At 38.4% G+C, this 21842-nt stretch overlaps 1 protein-coding gene across 7 annotated transcripts in view; it reads right to left on the reverse strand.

The window, feature by feature from the left end:
* KLF12 (KLF transcription factor 12) overlaps positions 1-21842 on the reverse strand; it is a 455655-nt gene that overhangs the window by 238096 nt on the left and 195717 nt on the right. For 5 of the 7 annotated variants that reach the window (XM_059902659.1, XM_059902657.1, XM_059902655.1 and 2 more), the window contains one exon: positions 11777-11866. The exons of 1 other annotated variant lie outside the window; for it this stretch is intronic. In XM_059902659.1, coding sequence (XP_059758642.1) covers positions 11777-11866 — 90 coding nt within the window. Of the gene's footprint in view, positions 1-11776; positions 11867-12144; positions 12240-21842 lie in introns of all 7 variants that reach the window. One more of the 7 variants, XM_059902661.1, reaches the window with a different exon arrangement.

Genomic DNA, 21842 nt, shown 5'->3' on the forward strand with positions numbered 1-21842 from the left:
CAGACTAAATAACAATTCCAAGAGCAGTTGCTTTTTATTGATTACTTAATACACAGTGTACTATGCTAAGCATTATGTATATAATTTCATTAACCCAGCTGAACTCTATACCCTTTATTACACCTGAATTTAAATATAGGAAAATGTTTCACATCCTTCTCAGAAACATTTCAGTCATTCAAAAACACTGCATAGAAATGTGAATGTACCCCAAGAACAAGAATCCAAAGAGGACAAAGGCAAAATCTCCACTTTTACATATTTATGGAATGTCAACGTGGAAATCAGAAGTCACTGTGGCAAATAAAATTTGGTGGGAGGGAAATGAGAGCAAATTGAGAGTATACAGTCACGCAAGGTGAATGGAAAGAGGTAACTGTCTCTACATCTATTTTATGACTTGATAAAACAATAGACATTAAGAGTTTTGCCATATCATTGGTATTTATTTACCATATTAATAATGATGATGGGTATGAAAATCACGTTCCTTTACAAAATAGTTCATGGTAAAGACTGAAGAAATTTTCAGCAAAATATATAAATTTTTAGTAAGTACAATATTCACTGGGGGAAAAAAATATATGATCTTATACCTGAGAAGGTCATGTGTATGGGCGGGAAAATAATGTCCAGACTGTCAGGTCCCTAAAAAGTGCCAGTAGCCACTGCATTGTTCACAGAAAATACTTCACCTCAAACACTTTGCCTCTTTATTTTTTTCAGTAAATAGAGTAATATACTGATGATTCATTTGTAAATGGTTTGAATACTCATCTTTATATGAAATTTATCACTTGAAGTGACCCAAGAGACTTATTCTACTACCTTGTTATAACTGACTTAGCCAAGGGCGGGTGCAGATTTTAAACCCACAGTTGTATTAATTTCTTTCAATCTGAAAGTTAAAAAGTATATAACCGAGGTCTTTAAAAAACGAACCTAAGAACAGTACATTCTTTATCTTGATTGTAAAGAACAGTAAGATTGTCTTGTTTAGTAGATATAGGCTTTAAGACTAAATAATCTCAATCATTAGGCGCATGGCTTTATTGAAAAAGATATAATTAGTTATGACAAGAGCATAACAGTGAAATTAAACTTGGAAAGTTGGAAATAGAATTGGTCATGGGGACCATGAGTCATCTGAACTTCACCGTTCATTTACGACTGACGAGAAGTACATATTTCTTCATTAAGAAAATCTTATGACATTATGCCCTTGAGAAGAAAAAGGACTGACCAGCAGATTACAGACAAATTCATTTCTCCACAGGCCACAGACACGACCATTCAGCAAGACGCTAAATTGATCAAAATTATCACCAGGTCGAATGTGCCTTGGTAGCAAAGTATATATTTTCCTCAGCGACGACTCTGACATAATTTGTAGAGCAATGAAAAAAGAATAACTGTTGACATCCTGATGTTACATATTTATGAAATTCTGGGTTCTCAAAATACTATGACAGAGAGACAGAGCTTTCTAGAAGGTGCATCTAATATGTGCTGTCAGCTCTGCTCAATTTGTTGATTTCTAAAATTGATAGACACACAGTGAAATAAAATTTTGCCAATGTGATGAGCAGGGAATATTTTTGCACATTTTTACCTACTATTAAATTTTTGAAAACATTATTTTATATTAAAACAAACATACAGTAAGTAGTAAAATATTTTTTAATCCTACATAATTAAGGTAAAAGAGAGATTCCAAGAGTTCATATTTATTTCATGCTACTGTGTGCACTGGGTATTGAACCTCTGTTGGTAAATCTGCATTTATTGGAGTACTGAATTAAAACTTTTCATAAGATCTAAAATTTTTCTTAAACATTAATATTGTAGTGGAAATTATTTGAAATCAGATCATTTCCAATGTGATGACTAGTTATAATACTATCAAAGACAGCTTGCAATATGAAAAGATTCTGATTCAGAATACATGAACTCCAGTTACATGCCTGTTACTTACTGGTGATGTGACCTTGGACATACAATATCTCTGCAATTTTAATGACTAATAGGGATAATATTATATTGACTCAAGGGTTTACTAAGGTAAAAAAGCAACTTGTACTGTTATGTCCTCTTAATGAATTGACTCTCTTATCTTATGAGATGTTTTATTTTATCTCTGGTTCCCCTTGTCCCTAAGTCTATTTTCTCTAATAATAATACAGGCATTGCAGTTTTGTTTTTTTGTTATTATTTGGTGTATACATGATACTTCTTTTCCTATCCTTTTACTTTTTGTTTGTATAAAAGAATGTCTATTACAGAATTATTAATTTCCTGGAAGAAAAAATTCTAAACTATTAACAGCTTTTTTTTTTTCAAATCCAAAAAAGTTAAGTCATTTTTAATATAATCAGATATCCAACCAGTTTTAATATTTTCAATTATTTCAAATGTGATGTTTCCCCCCCCCCTCCAGCTTTTATTTCAAGGTAGTGTGATCATGCCTTTTATTTTCTTCTTGATGGGTTTTTTATATATTTGAATTTTTCAATGATAAAAATGTTACCAGACATAAGAATTATGTTTCTGATCTGGATGATCGACAGGACCGGCAATCAATAGGTCTGTGATGACTAAACACAGACACAGCTGATTCTGGAACAACATGAGTCCTCTTCCGCATCAACTGTTTTCAACAGTAAACACTACATGGTCCACCTTGCTTGAATCTGCGGATGCGGAACACAGATACGGAGCTCAGAGGCTTGGCACTCATAACCCCTGCCTGGTTCCTCAAGTGTAACCTCACTTTTCATATAAAACTTCTTCCTCCAGGGTCAGAAGAAGGGTGTTGTCAAAGCCAACCTTCATTTAAGAAGTGGCCGTTTTAAGTAAAACTAGGGCCATTTACTCACACGTAGCTGCTGCTATAACAAACAGATTTTTTAAAAAGTCCCTTCCCATTTGAACTACCTGAAGCAATTTCTGCTGAAGTTCTCCTTCAGCCATTCAGTTCAGTAATCCATACTAAACTGTCTCTTGGACAATTGTAAACAACAGCTCCCTGGGGTTTTAAATGTTTTTTTTATTTTTCATTGTGGTAATGAATACCTACTATAAAATTTACCCTCTTAACCATTTTTATATGTGCAGTTCAGTAGTGTCAACTGCATTCACACTGTTGTTGTAACAGAGCTCTACAGTTTTTTCATCTCACAAAACGGAAACTCTCTCCTCATCAAACTACTCCCCAGGTCCGCCTCCACCTAACACCCCACAACCACCATTCCATTTTCCGTTTCATAATTTCGACTACTCTTGATTCTTTTTACTTTTACCCTATCTGTATCTTTAAAGGGAGTTTTCTGTAGATAGCGTGTAGTTGGGTCTTACTTTTAGTTCCAATCTGACAATCTGTTTTTTAGATGAAGTGCTTCAACCATTTGCATTTCACACAATAATCAAGGTGTTGTGTTTAAATGCACTACCTTGCTATTTGTTTTCTATTTCTCCTATCTGTTCTTTGTTCATTTTTCCTCTTTTCTTGCTCTCTTTTAAATAACGTTGAGTACCTTTTCAAATGTTTCCAATTCATCTCTACCATTGATTTATTAGCTACTATCTGGTTGTTTTCTTTTGTGGGTGGGTGTGTGTGTGTGTAGGGGGGTTGCTCTAGGATTTACAGTGTTACACCTTTAACTTAACACAGACTACCTTCAAATGATACCACAACTCTTCACACACACACAACAGTATCCTTCCTTCCATCCTCCCATTTCTGTGCTACTGTTGTTACTCATTTTCCTTCAATATATGTTATAATGCATTGTTATTATGTTTGCTTTAAGCAATTTTCCCCTAAATTTTTTTTAATCTTTTATATTTGCCTAGGTATTTGCCATTTTGAGTGCTCTTCATTTCCTTGTGTTGATCCAAATTCCTATCTAGTGTCCTTTTACTGCTACCTAAGGAAGTTCTTTCTTCTGCCCTGAATGGTGTCTGATAAGAAGTCTGATTTTTGTTCCCCTGTAGGTCAGGTATATTTCCTCCTTCTCCCCCGGCTGCTGTTAAGACTACTCTTCATTACCTGTTTTCAGCAATTTGATTATTATATGCTTTGGCATGATTTCTTTTGCTTAGGGCTGAACTTGGATTTGTGGGTTTATAGTTTTCATCACATTTGGATCATGTCCAGCCATTTCTTTGTTCAAGTATTTTTTCTGGCCCTCCCCTCCTCCTGAGAGTCCAATTGTACATATATTAGAAAACTTGGGATTGTTCCATAGGTCACTGAGACTCTGTTCAGTTTTTTAAACTTTTTTTCTATATGATCAATTTTGATCAAATGCCAAGACATTGTTACTTTTACATTATTGAAGGCTAGATCTGTCTTCCTTTGAGACTGCTGGATTTTGTTCTGGCACAACTAAGTACCTTGCAGATCAGTCTGATCCTTTCTGTCATGGAAAGGTCCAGACCAGACTATCACGGAACTAATTCAGCCCCATTACTAAGCTGTGGCCCTTCTGAGACCTCTACCAAATGCCCATGTATGAAGAGGTCTCTCCCATATGGTTTTTGTGAATTTTATGTGAAATCCAAGAATCGTTCCACCCATTGCCATCCTTGTTCTTTCCTTGCCTTCCTCCTCACACAGGCAGATCATTACTTAGCAAAACCCTTAAAGGGACCAGTTTGAAGATCCCCAGAGCCCTCTCTTTGTACAACCCCGTCCTCTCTGTTATTGTTCTCTTTAAAAATTAGTTGCCTTGACCTCTCCAAATGCCGAACCCTGCCTGCCTAGCTCGGTGTGACTGTTAGACCCTCTCTGGGTCCGCCCCACCTGTTTGCCTCCAGGCAGGAGGTTGAGGCAATACTAGAATCACCCCCTTTCTCGTCCCACGTCCCAGGGATCACAGCCCTTAACTGCCTGTTGCCCAATATGTGAAAAACATTTCATGTATTTTGTCTGGTTTTCTAGTGTTTATGGTGGGAGGTTTTTACCCACCAGCAGTTAATCCCTCACAGTCAGGAGCAAAAAGTCCTCCAAGGGCTAAACAAGACATTTTTGTGAGGCACTTTACAGACTATGAATCAGTATATAAATATTAGTATAAGAAAACACACCTAGATATAGAGAAATATACACCTCATGCTCCAGATTTTTTTTGCCTGATTCTACTACAGAGACTAGTACATGAAGGAGAACACAATCATTCATAAGCTGAAATATTTTGGAAAGGTTCATTTCCCCCAAATCAAAATTCCCAAATTACTCAGAGCATGAAATTTCTTCAAAAAGTGTTCCTTTTTACAAAGCACTGACCCCGTGCAAATGCAAATAATGCTTGGAAAGAATAGCATTTCACATTCGCCTCAATGAATACGACTGCAGTTAGAACTGGTCATCTGTGGATACCAAGAACTACCACTGCACAGAGGGTCAAGGGTGTCTGGATGGCAGGCGGAAGGGAATAAAGTTGAAGGAGAAAGTACATTGCTAATGGGAAAGAAGGAGGGCAGAATTATCAGCTTCATAGCTTTGCCCAGGGCAGGGCCCGAGGGAAAGGATCTTGCTGCCTGCTATATTTCCCTTGGGTACTATCTGTAATTACTATCACAGCTCATTGATTTTCAATTCTTTCTATTAATACATTTACTGGCCATTCTGACATTATTAAAATCAGTCCAACTCTGCTTCTACAGAGGAGGACAACCCTTCCCTAAAATATGAGTTTTGCAAGTGCAGATATTTTTTCCTGCTTTAAAAAAAAATAATGGTCTTCTTATATTAGCAATAACATAGCTTCTGCGTATGCTTTTCTTTGAAGCCAGGTAGTGACATGCAAAGATTGGACTACAGATCAAAAGATCTCAAGCAGTGGGTCATCAGAGAATATTAAGTGATAAGCAACATCATATGTCTAAGATAATTCTACCGATTTACTAGCTATGCTGGCCCCTGTTCCCACAGTGGGGGGGGGGGGGGAGGTAATAATGAGGCGCTGTGGAAGGGAAACGCAAGTGGCATTTTTATAATGTCTTCTCGTTCTCTTCTGATAGTCATTAAAGTAACACTGTCTTACTAAGCCTTGACACACTCATGTATATTAAATCTTTTATGTTAAGTTAAACATAGTGGTTTAGTGAGGGAAAAGACGGTAGACGCGTTGTGGAGTTTTTTTCTCTAAAGCCACTGAATTTTAATGTAACTGCCGGTCTCCAATCAGCACTGCATAGCACATATGTAGGTTCAGCCACAACACTTGCACCTGTTTCTCTTTGTTTATCAAACCTAAGGATTGGCGGCTTTTCCAAAACGGCACCTGCCTCGAAATCTCAATTCTGCCGTTGACACTGGCTCCCACTTACAATAAACAGCATCTGAATTGATCGCTCTTTGCTGAGCTCTGCCTAAGCATCAGCTCCCTGCGCTGGGAGGATGAGGAATAACGAGAAACAAAAAGCATCAGCTCTGCTCTTGAGGACGTGACAATACAGTCGCCTTAACGGCGCTAGTTCTCCTTGATACAGAAATGTCTTCAACACCTTGCTATGAACGTCCTACTGAACGGTTTGCAAAAGCACTGCAAGCCTCCAGGGGAAAGAACCATTATTCTCTTTTGTCCTACCTCTAAAATTAGAGCGCTCAGAGATCTCTGGTCCGACCAGGGCTGATATTTTCTGCTAGGAAGCCATGGAACCATACCTATCCGCTGCCATACCTGTCCCCTCCCCAGCTCCCGGGCTGTGGTAAAGTGACCTTAGGCCGTCTCCCACAGTGTCACACAGAGGGGTCTTTTATCACCCAATTACCAACTGCTCGGAACACTTAAAACGGGCAGAACATCCCTTCTCCTTCTCTCTCTCAGCCATGCTATTGCCACTTCCCTCTGCCTACAAGCCCGCGGATCAGGACTGCACCTGCTTCTACAAGAGGAGAGAGAGGAGGAGAAACCAAGGGCTCCAACACCCTCGTGGTTGGAGGAGGAACTCAGGTCCGCTCCATCCCTGCGGCAGACCCCTCAGGCCTTAGAACACGAAGAGCGAGGGTGACTGAGTGAGGAATGATTCTTTCCCGTCTCCCTCTGACGCCTATGTATTTTTCATATTTTTATTGAGAGAGCTGTTTTACTTTAAATAATTTCAAACATATATGAGATTAGGCAGAATAGTTAAACAAGCCCCCTTGCACCCATCATCCAGCTTCAGTAATGATGGAACCATGACCGATCTTACTGCATCTCCATCCCCATCCATTCCACCCTCCCCTTTTATTTTGCAGCACGCACGTCCCAGACATCGAGTTATTTCATCTGGAAATATACCAACAAGTCTTTAAAGTATGCGAACTCAGACTCCTTTTTTAAAAATTATGGCCAAATAGCATTATCACACCAAGCGGTATCACTTCTGTGTTAAAATAATAACTGATTTCTGGCTTCATCATTCTATTTTTTTACATGATAAAATCTAATCAGAATTTGCAACATTTCTCCAGATACGCTTAAATAAAAATTAAATAAAAAAACAAAGCTTAAGATTTAAGATTTACCTGAAGTCCTCTCTTAGGATTATAAATTAATGCAGATGTTGAAACCTCTACTAAGTACCTATGAGAACTGCAGCAATGGAAAGTGAAGCAATGGGGCCCCTTTATAATCCTATTTTTCCTCAAAAGGAGAACATTTCTTGAGCACCCACCACGTGCAGTCAGGCCCTTGTGAGGCTGGATGGTTCACTTCACTTCCCAGATGAGGAGGAATAGGGGGACAGAGACGGCTGAGGAAGCATCTTAACTCAGGTCTGTCTCACTTTAAAGTCTGTGCATTTCTACTTCCACACACAGGCAGTTTCATTGCAGTATCACTTTTAGACTCATCATGGGAAATGCCTTCTCTCACTCCATGCCTGTTACCAGAATCAAAGACCGTCAGACTGAATTTGGAAGGTCTCGTCTCTAACATCCCCACTGCACAGATGAAGACATAGAGGCCTGGAGATGGGCAGCTCCTTTCCAATGCCGTTCCAGCTAGGGAGATGCAGGGCCGGGAATAAAACCACGTTTTATGTCTTTGAGGTGGTGCCTATTCTCTGCACACCGCCTTATCTCTGGGGTTTACAAATTCTGGCATTCCTCTTCCTGTTTTAGTCCTGGGTTTAACAACACCTTAGAACATCCAAAGGCTGAGAGCGCATTTGGGAAGCTCTTATAACAGCAGGACACAAGCACCAAAGGTCACAGACAAAGTCACTCCACCACTCCATGCTGTGCCCCTGAAGTATATCACCAGAGCACATGACCTTGCCATGGACCACGTAGTAGCATGCGCTGTATTAGCAAGAAGGCTGAAGAAAACTTAAGTCACATTTCAGGAGACTGCAATAATGATCAACTTCAATACCACAAAACTAAGGGTTCCAAACAGAAGTCAGGCACACAGAGACGGTCTGAATTAGCCACTCTTCTCTATCCAGTTCACATGGCTACAAGATGAAGACTGCCACCAAAGGGAATCTATTATTTCCAATATTTCCAATTCTTATTTTTATGTTCACAACAACCCTATGAGGTAGACAGAGCAGGTTTAGAAGTAGCTATTGACTGGTTTCATATTTTACACCATGCCAGTTATAATGCCTGGACAGGTTTAATAAAGCACATATTTTCTGAGCACTTACCACGTGCCAGGAACTACGAGAAAAACACAAGGAATAGTTCTTGCCCTCTGAGAGCTTATAATCTGATTAAAGAGATGGGACCACATACACACACCACAAAACTATTAAGGGGATGAGGCAAGGCAACCAGAAGTTTTCAGAGAAGAGAAAGCAGAGTGGCCAACCTCGACCTGTTCCACAGTCTTTCTTTAAGCTCTGAAATGTGCTCATCCAGTCCTGAATTCCTTGGAGAAGAGGGGGCACATGCAGAGACCAGCTGACAGCCGAAGACCTAAGGGACTATTTATGACAAGAAAGAGAGGAGCAGATGCCTTCATGGTGCCCTGAGACAGGAGGTCCATGTAAAGTAGCAGATCTTTACAATACTGCCTTGTAGCCTGAAAGGCAGACTAACTGTTTTTCCCCTTAACGCTGATGGAAGAGTCTCAAAACTAGGTTTCCAGAGTGATTACAGAATCCCACTAATGCACAAGCTTCAGGCTTTCCCATTCATTGTTGTGATGCACAGATACATTTCTACAATGTTTTGTTCACTGTAACATCTCATCTTTTTCAAAAGCCCATAATCACACATGTGATGATTTTAATGTCACCAATATGTTCACATTTTCTTATGAAGAATCAAACTTCAACCAGCCTTTAGTACTCAATGAGGAAAGAGTTCCGTAAGATGGAAATCAAGAAATCTTCAGAATTCTAGCACTCCTTATCTAAAAGTAGTTCTGAGATTCTGCAATTACACAGTATTATCACCCATCCCATCATCCCCAATGAAAAACTCCAGTAAAGGGACCAAAAATAAAGTTCACTAAAATTCAAGATTTCAGCTGTTTAAAGGAGAGTTGATTTAAATTATTACAAATGACTAAGTACAAATTAATTGTATTCTATAAATAGTTAAATCATAATACATTTCATTAAACACTGTGGTCTGCTTCTCTTAAAGCTTTGCTGTAAAAGAGAACAAAAGTTTGCGTGTCATATACTTAAGAAAAGTATATACGAGACTAAGGAAAAGAGTAAATGAAGTTTCTATTCCCCTCCAACATACACATTCTAAATTAGGGTTAAAATACCAACATCAGCTCCATTCACAAGGAAGAAAACTGATTTTAATGAACAGGCATTAAGTAAAACCTAGAACCTACAATTTTTCCTGTCCCTATTTGAGGACAGAAAAATACTTTCTATAAATAATGTGACATGAGTTTCTTATTCAAACTGTAAAACCCCTGGGAATATTGGCTTTCATTTTTTGTATACTTAAATCTTTCATGCAAACCTTACCTTAAAACTGAAAAATGATAGTAAAGGAGAGAGACGTACCTAGATGTTCTTAAAGATTCCCAGGACTGGTGACAACAATGCACTATCCTGGCTTTGCCTAGTAGCCCAGGTAACACATTCTGACTGGTTTTCTGTACTTTTTTGCCTCCCTCCAACATGTATGACTTGAACAGATTTACTGTTATTTAAGTTGAAGAACATACTGTGAAATAAAAGCGACATTGTGAAATATACCGTTTTCACTTTTCCATCAGGCTGCCTTCTCCAAATAAGATGTTACAGTCTGTATGTTTTGTTAAACTTAAACACGGGGTACGTAGGAATTTATTTTATTAAACTGATGCTAATGCATTTAGATTAAGAAAACAGAACTCCTAAGAAATAAAACACATCCTTCTGTGGTTTGGTTAAAAAAACAAAGGTAAAGAACTACTTAGTTTGGGGGATATAGAGTTTAACTTGATGAGTGTCAGGCTAGAAAATCCAGGTGAACACATGACTTTTTCTGAAGGTTTGTCTACAACGAATAAGCAATTATTAATAACCAACACATAGTCTTTTCTTTCATGATGCTCTACTGCCTAAGTCTGGGGTTAAATCTCTGTGAATCAGTCATTATGTCACGTAGACTGTGGGGTTATGTTTTCGGTTGACATACTCCACAATGTGCATTTCAGAGCTACCACAGTCTACGCTGAACATAGAGATGAAATGATATGTTCTACGTGATGGGGGTCTGTTTCAGACACTGACCTACACGGAAGAGAAATATATTACAAGATGCCATACACCCTGCCACAGAGTGCTCAGCAATGGGGACGTTACTGGAGAACCCTCTAAATGCAACCACCGAGATCCCTGCCCTCGAGTGTCCTCATTACAAAATAATTTTGGTACATCAGTATCCTAACCTCTTGAATGGGGTCCCAGAAGAACTCATGCGTACTGATTGTTGTTAAGAGTGAGAGTTTATTAACACTTAAATCTGATTGCTCAATTTCAAAACGCTGCTAATGTTTTGTTTTGGTTTTTTTGAATAAGGGATACACAAATAAGATTAAGATTAAATATGTATTTAATAGATGTCCTTTTTGCAGTCACGTGTACTTGCCTCTGTGATGCTGGTTTAGTAAGACAGATAGGCAGTGCTTTCTCCCTTAAATACAAAAGGTGGTCAGCCAATGCTGCAAGGGATCACGTCGCACTGATTATGATTTTTACTAGTGAAGCTATAGATGTTAACAATTATAAAATCACCCACATCCTTTTTTAAAAAATCTAGCTATGCTCTTAAGTCTTTACACTTTCAGTAGCCATAAACTGTCAATTTGGCTACCTTATTGCTCAATAAGCTTTCTTTTGCTTTTATGTGCTTTTCAAACTCACTGACCTAAATTTCATCATCTATAAAAAAGGGTAAAAACAAATGTCAAAAGAGAAATCCATCCAAAAACAGTAACATTCCCATAACTGTACTCTGTAATTTCCTAACTTAGTAAGAACCAAACTATCTTGACATTGAGGTTATAGTCTCATCTTATTTTTTTAATACTTCCTCTGTGAGTTGGATTTGAACTAGCTTTCCAAAACATTCACCAATTTAAATAAAGCCGTCTGGTCACTATGCCTTCGTAAATTCAAGAAGTTATCTTTTCTAAGTTAGTAATATTTGAGGCTGCAAATGGGTGAGAATCAACCATGGTCTCAGATGATTTTTACTCAAGAGAGAAAAGCTGAAGCAAGTGAAAAATCAGAAGTGTTCTGCAAACCTTAGAACACTCTGGAGGTAAACACTCCACTCTCTTAAAGAGAAGGGGGTGGGGCATCGTCAGAAACTTCTGCTTACCCCTTGTTCAGATTCCAAAAGCTCTGTTTTGACTCTGACTGCCGGCATCCCATCAAGCATTAACATTCTGTTCTCAAAGGTGTTGATATTCTGAGAATAAAAAAGAGAGAGAGGGAAATTCAGCTATAAAGCGTTCAGAAGAGGACAGCTGGTAGAGTCTGCCTTCATTGTATGTAGTACATTTAGTACTGCTAACCTAATTTTTTAACAATAGAGTATAATTAAATGAGAATATCAGCATAACCAATTATCCCCCCATTCTGAACTTTCATTTGAAATAATGACCAAGAACTTGAATTAATCAGTCTGATTCTATGACCCCTGGGTTGGAGGTCAGACGGTAATAAACTGGAGTAAGGCAACCTTACATTAATTTATACGGGGCCGGAATAACTCATCACACTTGCAATCGTGGAAGGAAATACAAGGCAAGTTTCTTTCTTCCTTAGCTCTGGAGGTTGAACTGTATACAGAAATCCAGAAAGGAAAAGACAGATCAAAATAATTTATATACTCTCATATTACTGCCAAAGTCGAAATAATTTTAAATACAAGATACTATAATGCTCGACAGTGAATTCGGTATCATGGTATATCTGATCAAATGAAAATTTCTACCTTTCAACCGCAAACATCTCCTTTAAAAACAACTAACATAAATCTTGGATTAAGGGTGAATTCTTAAGCTGAAGTTATAATCAAAGAATAAACAACAATTTGTTTTCTGTTCTGGTATATGTTTGGCTCCATTTAACACCTCTCGAAGGGAAAACCTTACTTCTATTGTGGCTCAATAGAATTTCAAACATCTATAAAAAGATTAAATCAGGGTTATTTTTTGACTAATTTCCACAGCTTCGGGGATTTTCTGAAGGCAACAACCTAGGACGGGAGTCAGAAAGCCACACATCAGTGTTTGCTTCAGGCCAAAATCAGGCTCATGTTTTAAAATATGTTGAGAATGCCAACTTTACCCTCAAATACCGACTAAACCAAGAAATTACAATGACAGAGTTTGACTGAGTTTTTAGAATAGTGTCTTTGCTGTTATAGAATGTAACCACATGACACTAAGGTGGTCTTATTAAAAGAAAAAGAGAGACATTTCTAAATGTTTTGCCTACATGGTGACAAAGGTTGATATCACTTCTAAACCTTCAGGTTTTCGCCATTCATAGAGTTGCTCTTCTCCCCAACAGAGAGTTAAATAAAAACAACTCTCACTTCAACACATCATAAATTAAACGTTTTTATTACCAAATAATACCAACAGAGTGCAGTATAGTGAAGCTCTAATTATTTCTCCCATTTCTTGACTCTCCTTTTTGTTTAAGAAAAATACTCTGAGAAATAAAATGTATGGGGCTTTTTATCACAAATATTTGCTCAGAGAAATCAACGGCAAGAAGAAAAAGCAAATTTACGCTACAGCTAACTAATGAGCATTTAGAAATCCCATGCTACCTAGTCTGTTGGGTAATAAAAAGAAGAAAAATTACTGTCATGTTCCTCTCTTAGAAATGTACAATATTATTGAAACTGGCAGGATACAACATTGTTTTTACATGTTTGCTTTTGACCTGTCCATATTTTGGGGGGATTTTTGCATCCTAATAGCTTAGGACAGAAGGAACTATGGTATTACTGGTGAGCTCAGTGCATTTGTTCCAAGCTTAAAATCCTTTCACGGAGGCTGGTGGGTTGTTTACATATCAGGCATGGACCTCAAATCCCAATGTGTCACTTGCTTCCATGCTTGGAAGCAGCCAGCTTGGTCTGCCACCTCCCAACCTCAGGAAAGCCTTCCTGCTGCCAGCAGCCCTCAACTGCCGGGCCTTTCACAGCAGCATGGAATCCACCCTAACAAAGCCTCCCGTAGGCTGTTTGGTTGGTAGACAATGAAGGATGAGTTGATATGCTTCCTACCCCGGAGGAGGTCTTGCCCAGATGGAAAGGGAAGAAGATGCCTTGCAAAGGAGGGGAAAAGACAAAGAGCGATTCTGGAAAGGCAGGTTTAATGAACTGTTAGAATCTGATTAGAGACTAATGTCCCTTTTAGTGCTTTGTACCAATTTACAGCTGATAGACTTCAGCCGTTTTCCTCGCTGGCTGTGATCAACCCATTCATTTAAAAAAAAAAAAAAAATGCAAGCTAACCAGAGTCTTTGAAGTTAAAAACGGATAAATCATAAAAAGCTGACTGGGTTCACATTCTATTTAGTATATTTAAGTATCACTGTTTTCATTATAATTTTTGTTGTTGTTGTATTGGAATAATTCTAGATGTGTTAAAGACAGGGTTATACTTCAGTTTCATGTAAAAGTGAAATAATTAAACAGATTTTCAAGCATTTTTTTAAGAAATGAAGTTTGCCGGGCAAATATTTCTCTTTCCCTGATTTTTCCAGGATCAGCGCAGCACAGCCATAATAAACACCATAAATAACAATGTTCACAGCTAAGGAACCCAATCCTTAATTATTAAACTCTTGCAACTAGCGCAGATTCGATCGGTACATATGCCTGAAAGTTATACTGTATATACATGAAGCGTATTAATCTCTGCATCCCTGATTCTGACCTTGTTTAGCATAAAGAGAAGGGTCGAGCATCACACCATATTCCAGACCATCCAAGAAGGTGTGTGGTTTTTACAGAACACATGGTAATTGTACAGCATTGAGGACGTAGTCCTTGGAACAAAATATCGATAGATTTATCTCTCTAAGCTAAAAATCAGATACATACAATCTCAACTGACTTCAGACTTTAAATATGTAATAAACTCTGATAATTTGAAATTGCTGTCAAACGTATCTTGTCGTGATCTTGATCAAAACGCATTTGCTGGGGAATCCAATAGCTCAATTGATTCCCAAGAGGTAAATAAGATTAGTCATCAATTTTAGTAACATGGTACTCTTTATGTTATAACAAATATTTTGATATTATACAACCCTATATAATTTATGTATATGTGTTTATATTCATGCACACATATCTATACACCTATGTTACTTATTTCATATGAGTAAATTGTATCAATCAATTACAGCCAAATTTATCATCAGATTTATTAGCTGGCTGTTGACCAATTACATGTGCACTGGATGAGAATGGTACTCTGGATATTCCTATTTCCCAAATAAGATTTGGCAACACAGCAGTACAGCTGACGGTAGCTCTCCCAGTCAAAAGCAGTATAAACACAACTGTCAAGAGACCTTCAAGTTGGCGGAAGAGTAAGACGTGGAGATCACCTTCCTCCCCACAAATACATCAGAAATACATCTACATGTAAACACAACTGTCATCAATCCTAGCATCTCACAATATTCTGAATGGAACCTGCAGGAAGTTAAAGGACTGATGCTCAATGATCCTCTCTCATAAAAACATAGAACAGGGGTGACTTTCCAGGGCAACTACTACAATCCGCCCTCCTACTCCCAGAATGCAGGTCTCTTTCCTCTCCCTCCTCCAGACTGTGCGTCATCCACTTTGCACAGCTGGGGTAATCAAGAGCCAGCTAGTCGACATTCAACAGACCAAATTTTTCAACAAGGCTTCCCTTCATAAGCCAAAAATATCTACTGGGATTTGTTCTGATTTCTCAAGATACAGGACATATTCACTTAAACATGTTTCCATCTTGAATCTCCATGTTTGGCTACAGGTAATGAAAAATATGAATTGCCCTCACCCCTACACCCGTGTTATGTTCAACAGTGATCAAAGGGACATATGAGAAGCAATTCAGGATTCACTGCATCAAGTTGATTAAGGCATGTTCAGAAAAGACTCTTCACGGGTTATAATGCAGGCATACCAACTGGTTAAAAGTATCATCCTCTGAGTACTTTTTCCTACAGAAAAAGCAGAAGAATCAGATTATAAGGAAATTCGTCTTTTGCTTAAAAACCACTTTATAGAGAAGTCAATCTCTCCCCTTTCTTGACTCACTTCTACCATAACAACAATAAAAACCAACAAAAATAACAATTGTTTTCCAAGCCTGTATGCCAGTTCAAGCAATAGGTCCTTTCTTCAGAGAAAACATAAGTGTTTTATACTACCCCCAAATTTGTGCGGAAATGCAAAAGAATGAGTGAATCCCTGCTCTTCCGAAGGATCGACACACCTAAGAGATTAGAGTTATGCCCAGCCAACAGTTTCCATTATCTATTGTTACGCAACAATAGGTAGCATAACACAACTACCATTTTATTATTATCTTGCTAACAAACATAATAACAACACCTGCTATTTGCATATTTACTATGGACTAGACCCTGTGCTAAGAGACGTGTACTCATTTAGTCCTTACAGCAACCCAAGAGGTCAAGGCTTTATTATCCGAAGATGAGGCATCTGAGACACAAGGAGGTTAAACTGTCCAAGGTCACACGATTAGTAAGTGGTGCAGCTCGATTCCAAACCAAAGGAGCCTGAGCCCAAGCTAAGCTCCCAACCACTACACCCCTCTCTCCCTTCCTCTCCCTCTCCTTCTCTCTCCATCTTCCTCTGTGCGCTCCCTAAATCAACGTGGAAAAATACATGAGCCCCTTATTGAAGGCCCCAGCAGAGGAGCTCTGGAATCTCAGTCGATGGCTCCTCTCAGGGCTGAACTGATTTAGTCACTGAAAGGAATGCGCAACTTCTGGTCACAGGTGAGTATCAACAGTTTGGGGAATAACAATACGAGATCAAATAAGCCCCTGGTTTCAAAGCTATTTCACTTTTTTTTTTTCCTTTAAATCAATCTTTCAACATATTTCCTTAGCTTGATAAGATTATACATTCCTATCCTAGAAACATCTCGTAATTAATTTAGCAAGTCAGTCCCATCCTGAGTTCAACATCCAGAAAAATCTATGGTAATCTCATCTGCTACCCAGTCTTTTGAAAATATTCATATCCTTGATGGCTCATTCAATATTTTCACAATAGTTTCAAGTACTTGGATGATACAGGAACTTCATCTTCGACCTTTTGTACTCAAAAGAGATACATTCGGGCCTCACATTCAATTTATAATTGCTTAGATTAAGTGTAAAATTATATTTTTCTAAACTCACATACCCTCACACTGGTAAGTCAATTTTGTAGAGGGCATATGCATCATTAAAGTACCTCCGATGGTACAAAATAAATATCTGTTCAAATGTTGACTTTGCCATTCTGGCCCAGGCTTTCATCTTCCCTTGCTTTGCAGCACGGGAGAGTGGATATCACATTGATGATCATATTTTACTGGGAGAACTAGGATCCAAACTATAGACCTACCAGGACTTGGAACTTAAATCCCCTTCAGTGGTTTCAATGATCCATATACACATTATTCTGAAATATCTGTCATCAGTCTCAAAAACAAAACCCTTCCATAATCACCTCACATCGAAACATGGAATTGTGTCTTTCATAAGAACTGGTAAAACTGCACATGCAATGCGGCAACTTATATTTTCCTGATAGCAAGAATCATTGTTTTCTATGTTGGTAAAGCGCTAAATTACCACAACAATGGATCATTTACACTAATATTTTTAGAAATGTCAACTGAGCTTCTAAAGAAGTCTTCCACCCCAGCATTCATACAGGTTGTAATAAAAGTTATTTTGTCATTCATATTCTGAAGAGCTGCACACACTTGGGGGTCATGAGTTGATCAAATTTCTCCTTAAACATGCAGTGACGGGTCTCTGCTATGGCAGTCATCTCATCTATCTGCGCCACATTCATGAACCACGAGGCACTACGGGAGGTAATGGGCAGAGCCAGGACTGGAAAACAGAAACCAGGTCGAAAGCCAGGAAAATATCATGGCAAGAGATGTGCCAATTGACCACCCACCAAACCCTAGAGAGGGAACACAAAACTTCAGCTCAGCTGGGCAGATATTAACAGCCCAGGGGAAGATCAAATGTGTAGGAACAGGTATCAGGATGGGCTAACAAGTGGTCTTGAAGTCAGGTAAAGATAAGGGAATTATTCAGTCATAAAAAAGAAGGAAGTCTTGCCATCTGCAAAAACATGGATGGACCCTGAGGGCGTTATGCTAAGTGAAATAAGTCAGACAAAGAAAGACAAATACCACATCTTGCTTAGATGTAAGATCTTAAATGCATACACACACACACACACACACACACACACACACACACACACACAAATACTAAAAAAAAAAAAGAGAGAGAGCTCGAGAGCTCATAGATACAGAGAATAGATTGGTGATTGCCAGAGGGGTGTGTGTGTGTAGTGAGTGAAGGTGGTCAAAAGGTACAGATTTCCATTTATGAAATAAATAAGTCATGGGGATGTAATGTACAGAATGGTGACTCTATTAACAGTATATGTCAATTATAGCTCCCACTTCCCCCCCAAAAAAAAGGATGAGAAAGAAAAGAGGGAAGTGAGTTCAGTCCTGGAAAAGGAAGCCAGAAACAAGATTCTCTGAAGGGAGCAGGGCTAGCAGAAACTAATTCTGAGTGCCTAGCCCCAGGAGAAGCCAGAACCGGGTAACAGACGCAGACGAGAATCAGAGAGCTAGCCATTTGCCCGAGCCCAGGCACACACATGGGCACAAAAACCAGGCACCATGAGGCTGGGCAGAAAGGCCGATGCAGTACACAGGACCCACACATGGACAATTACACTTGCAATACAACCACAATATGACCACGGGGTCTCAAAATTTTAAAAATAATTATATAACAATTATAATAACAATATATATATAACCACATACAAACAATGATAATAACTACCATTTACTAAACACTTACATACCAAGTGTTGTTTCATGGGCTTTACATTTGTTATATCATTCATTCATTCAAAAAATACTTACTGAGTACCAGGCACTGTCTCGCTATTTAGGAAACGTCAGTGAACAAAACAGGGAAACTTTTATAGAGTTTCATTCTTTTCTTTTTTACTATGTCCATTTTAGACAAGAAAGTTCAGGTTCAGAGAGATTAAGTAATCTGCCCAAGGTTATGAAAATGATCGGCAGTCTAATTCTGGGGTTAATACCTATTTTCCATTGCTACCTGGGATAGAGATTCTCAACTGCTGGGTACTCTGACATTGGCTGCAAAGTTGGATGAGCCCAGAACTGTCCAAGCCACTCTGGCTAGTGTGCTTCAAGCTCCTGTTATAGCAAAAGGCTGGGAACCAGGGATGAAGTGGGAGCAGCAAGGCAAGGGCAGGCTGATCACAGACACACTGAAGGGAGATGGTGTTAAGGTCATTCTGAAGTCTTTACTCTGTCCTATAGTGGGTACCTCTATTTATCCAATGTGCCTCTAACCAGTTACCCAACCCTGTTTTCCACCATTCTGCCCAGGGTACATCTCAACCATGTCAAAAACGCTCTCTCCTCCAGGCCTCTGTATATTCGATTCCACCCTTGTATTCATCACTACCTGACAAATTCTTTATCTGTTATTACACTAGAATGTAAGTTCCAGGAGGGCCATGACATTGTCTTTTTGTTCATAAGTCCCTATCCCCAAACTTATAACTGTGTCTAACACATAGTATGTGCTCAGTAGATGTTTGTTGGGCTGATGAAAAGAATAAATGTAAATAGATCTAAAATCAGTTCATTCCCTGGGTTCACCTGACCCAGGTGATTGTTGAGAAACAGACGGGCAGAAGAGCATAAGCAAAATCGTAGGGCAATGAAATTCTCCATATTTGTGAACAATAATAAAGGATTTCATGTGGCTGGAACACAGGATTTATTGGAGGAGAAACTGGAGATGAGACCATATAAGTAACTTGGTGTTAGGTGGCAAAAGGTCTTATAGGTTATGGTAATTCATTTATTCATTCAAAAATGTTTCTTTAATGCCTGCAATGGGCTAGTTGCTAGGGGCCCAAGTGAATAAGAGAGAAAGACTCCCTGATCCAAGAAAACTTGAGGTAAATGGGAAAGAAATGTGTTTGGGTATCACACAGCAGGTGATGGGGCATCATGAAGCAAAAGCATAATGTGTTTAAGCTTTGTGTTTAGAAAGCTAGCACTGGACTTGCTTTGGAAGACGGCTTATAAACAGATAGAATTTGATGCAGAAGGGAAGAGCCACCAGTTCACAGGCTACTGCAACAACTCAGGGGAGAGCTGGTGAGAGCTTGACCCAAAACAGTGGCAGTGGGAATAAAGAGGAGGAAAATTATTTGAGAGAGAGTACACAGGAAGAATGAACAGCTTTTGATGACCGACAAGAAGGAGGAAGTGTGGGGTAAGAGCTGAGAGGAGTGTCAAGGATGGCACTGATTTTCTACATTGTACATGAAGCTTGAGGCAGGAAGCCCAGCAGGAAAAGCCAAACGTGTCATATATTCCTCCAGTATCCCGTAAAGGATCTATTGCACTCTGGGATACATGAATATTTCGGTATATTGTTTAATTTCAATACATTTTTGCTTACTCAGGATCTGTTATGCATCGAAGAAAATTTCTCTCAAGCTGAGTACGTTCGAATATTCTAACAGATACTAATAGAGACAAATTTATTCAAACTTGGAAACACAGGTTTGGTTGAAATAAGGAAAAAAACTATATAAAGAAGTCATCTTATTAGCTGCATTTTCAAGACAAGAATTAACTCTGCCTTCACGATCATTTATCCCCGGATTTATCATTTTACAGACTTTCACGGTTATCAAAACTTGAAACAAAATAAATATTTGCCAAAGTACGAGTTTAAGAGTACTGTACATTAACATATTCACCGCTGTTTCCCTTTATGAAAAGTCATTTGGAGAGTAATGAAAAAAATATGCAGAACACTGAATGGAATATGTAATGAAATAACATCACCGGTCCTCTGTACCTGGAGACAATGAAGATTACTATCAAAAATTAAGTCATTTATTTTCTGTAGGAAACAAAGGAAATGACTATTGACCTATATTTCCACCTTTCCTGACCTACAATGATGTCAAGTGGCTCCTTATCAAACCCAAAATGGATTATCTTATTCAAACACGAGCTGTTGAATATCTGTCTCCTGTACAGCCTGAAGAAATAGCACTGAAGAGTTGGGAATACACAAAAAAATTTTGAGGAGAAATAAAAATCCAAGTTAACTTTTTTTTTAGTTAGAACTATTCTAATGAAAACAAAAAGAAAAGATCAACTTCATGGGTCTCCTCAGTGGCCAGAAAAATATATAAACTGGTAAACTAGGTCTTATATTCAATGCCTTCTTATTTTATACATATTATTTAGTTAAGATTTTGTAACAAATATAAAATATCACATTCCTTGAAAACCCTAGGCATGATACTGGTTTTTAATGTATGTTTTGAAAAAGTAAAGCTAGAACAAATGACCTTTACAGTTTATTTCATCTAAGAAGGATTGTCAAAGCATGTAAAAGCGCTAGGTAGTGTTTGTCTTATTATTAAAAGGTGTAACAAAAGTGCTTTAAAAAGACTATATCAAAAATACAAAGGTGCAATCGTTTGCACTGCCAGGAAAATCATGTAAGACACATCACTGGAATGGCCTTTCCCCTCTCTTTCTTCCTCAGCACTCTGGGTCCTGGGACTGCAGTGGAGAAAGACATTAGTAGTTGGCTGCCAAATGGCCAAATGCATTGGCTCAACCCAAAATGTAATCTGTCAGCTTCCAAGTATACCCACCTCTAGCTGTGATCTCTCCAGATTCCCCAAATGATGTCTTTAGTTGTAATAATTAAATTTTACGTATAATCCAAATCCTGTACTAATTTGACATTTTGATTGGCAATGCTATTACACATCTACTTTCATTTTATCCAATACCATCTCCAAGAATTCTGACTACTTTACCTTTTACCTTTTTAAAAGCATTCTACCTTCCAAGTCTATGCTTTTTTTTCTGTACACTTTCATGACTATATAGAAGTGTAAGTTAGAATAGAATATTGCCCAGAACATGGGCCCAATGAACAGATTTCCTGGGTTATGACCTTCTCATGGTTTCAGTTTTCTTATCTGTAAAATGCAGATAACATTCTATTTCACAGAATTATTTTACGGATTCGATGAGATCATGCACATAAGATACTTT

This window comes from Balaenoptera ricei, chromosome 18 (assembly GCF_028023285.1).
Source record: "Balaenoptera ricei isolate mBalRic1 chromosome 18, mBalRic1.hap2, whole genome shotgun sequence".
Classification (NCBI taxonomy): domain Eukaryota; kingdom Metazoa; phylum Chordata; class Mammalia; order Artiodactyla; family Balaenopteridae; genus Balaenoptera; species Balaenoptera ricei.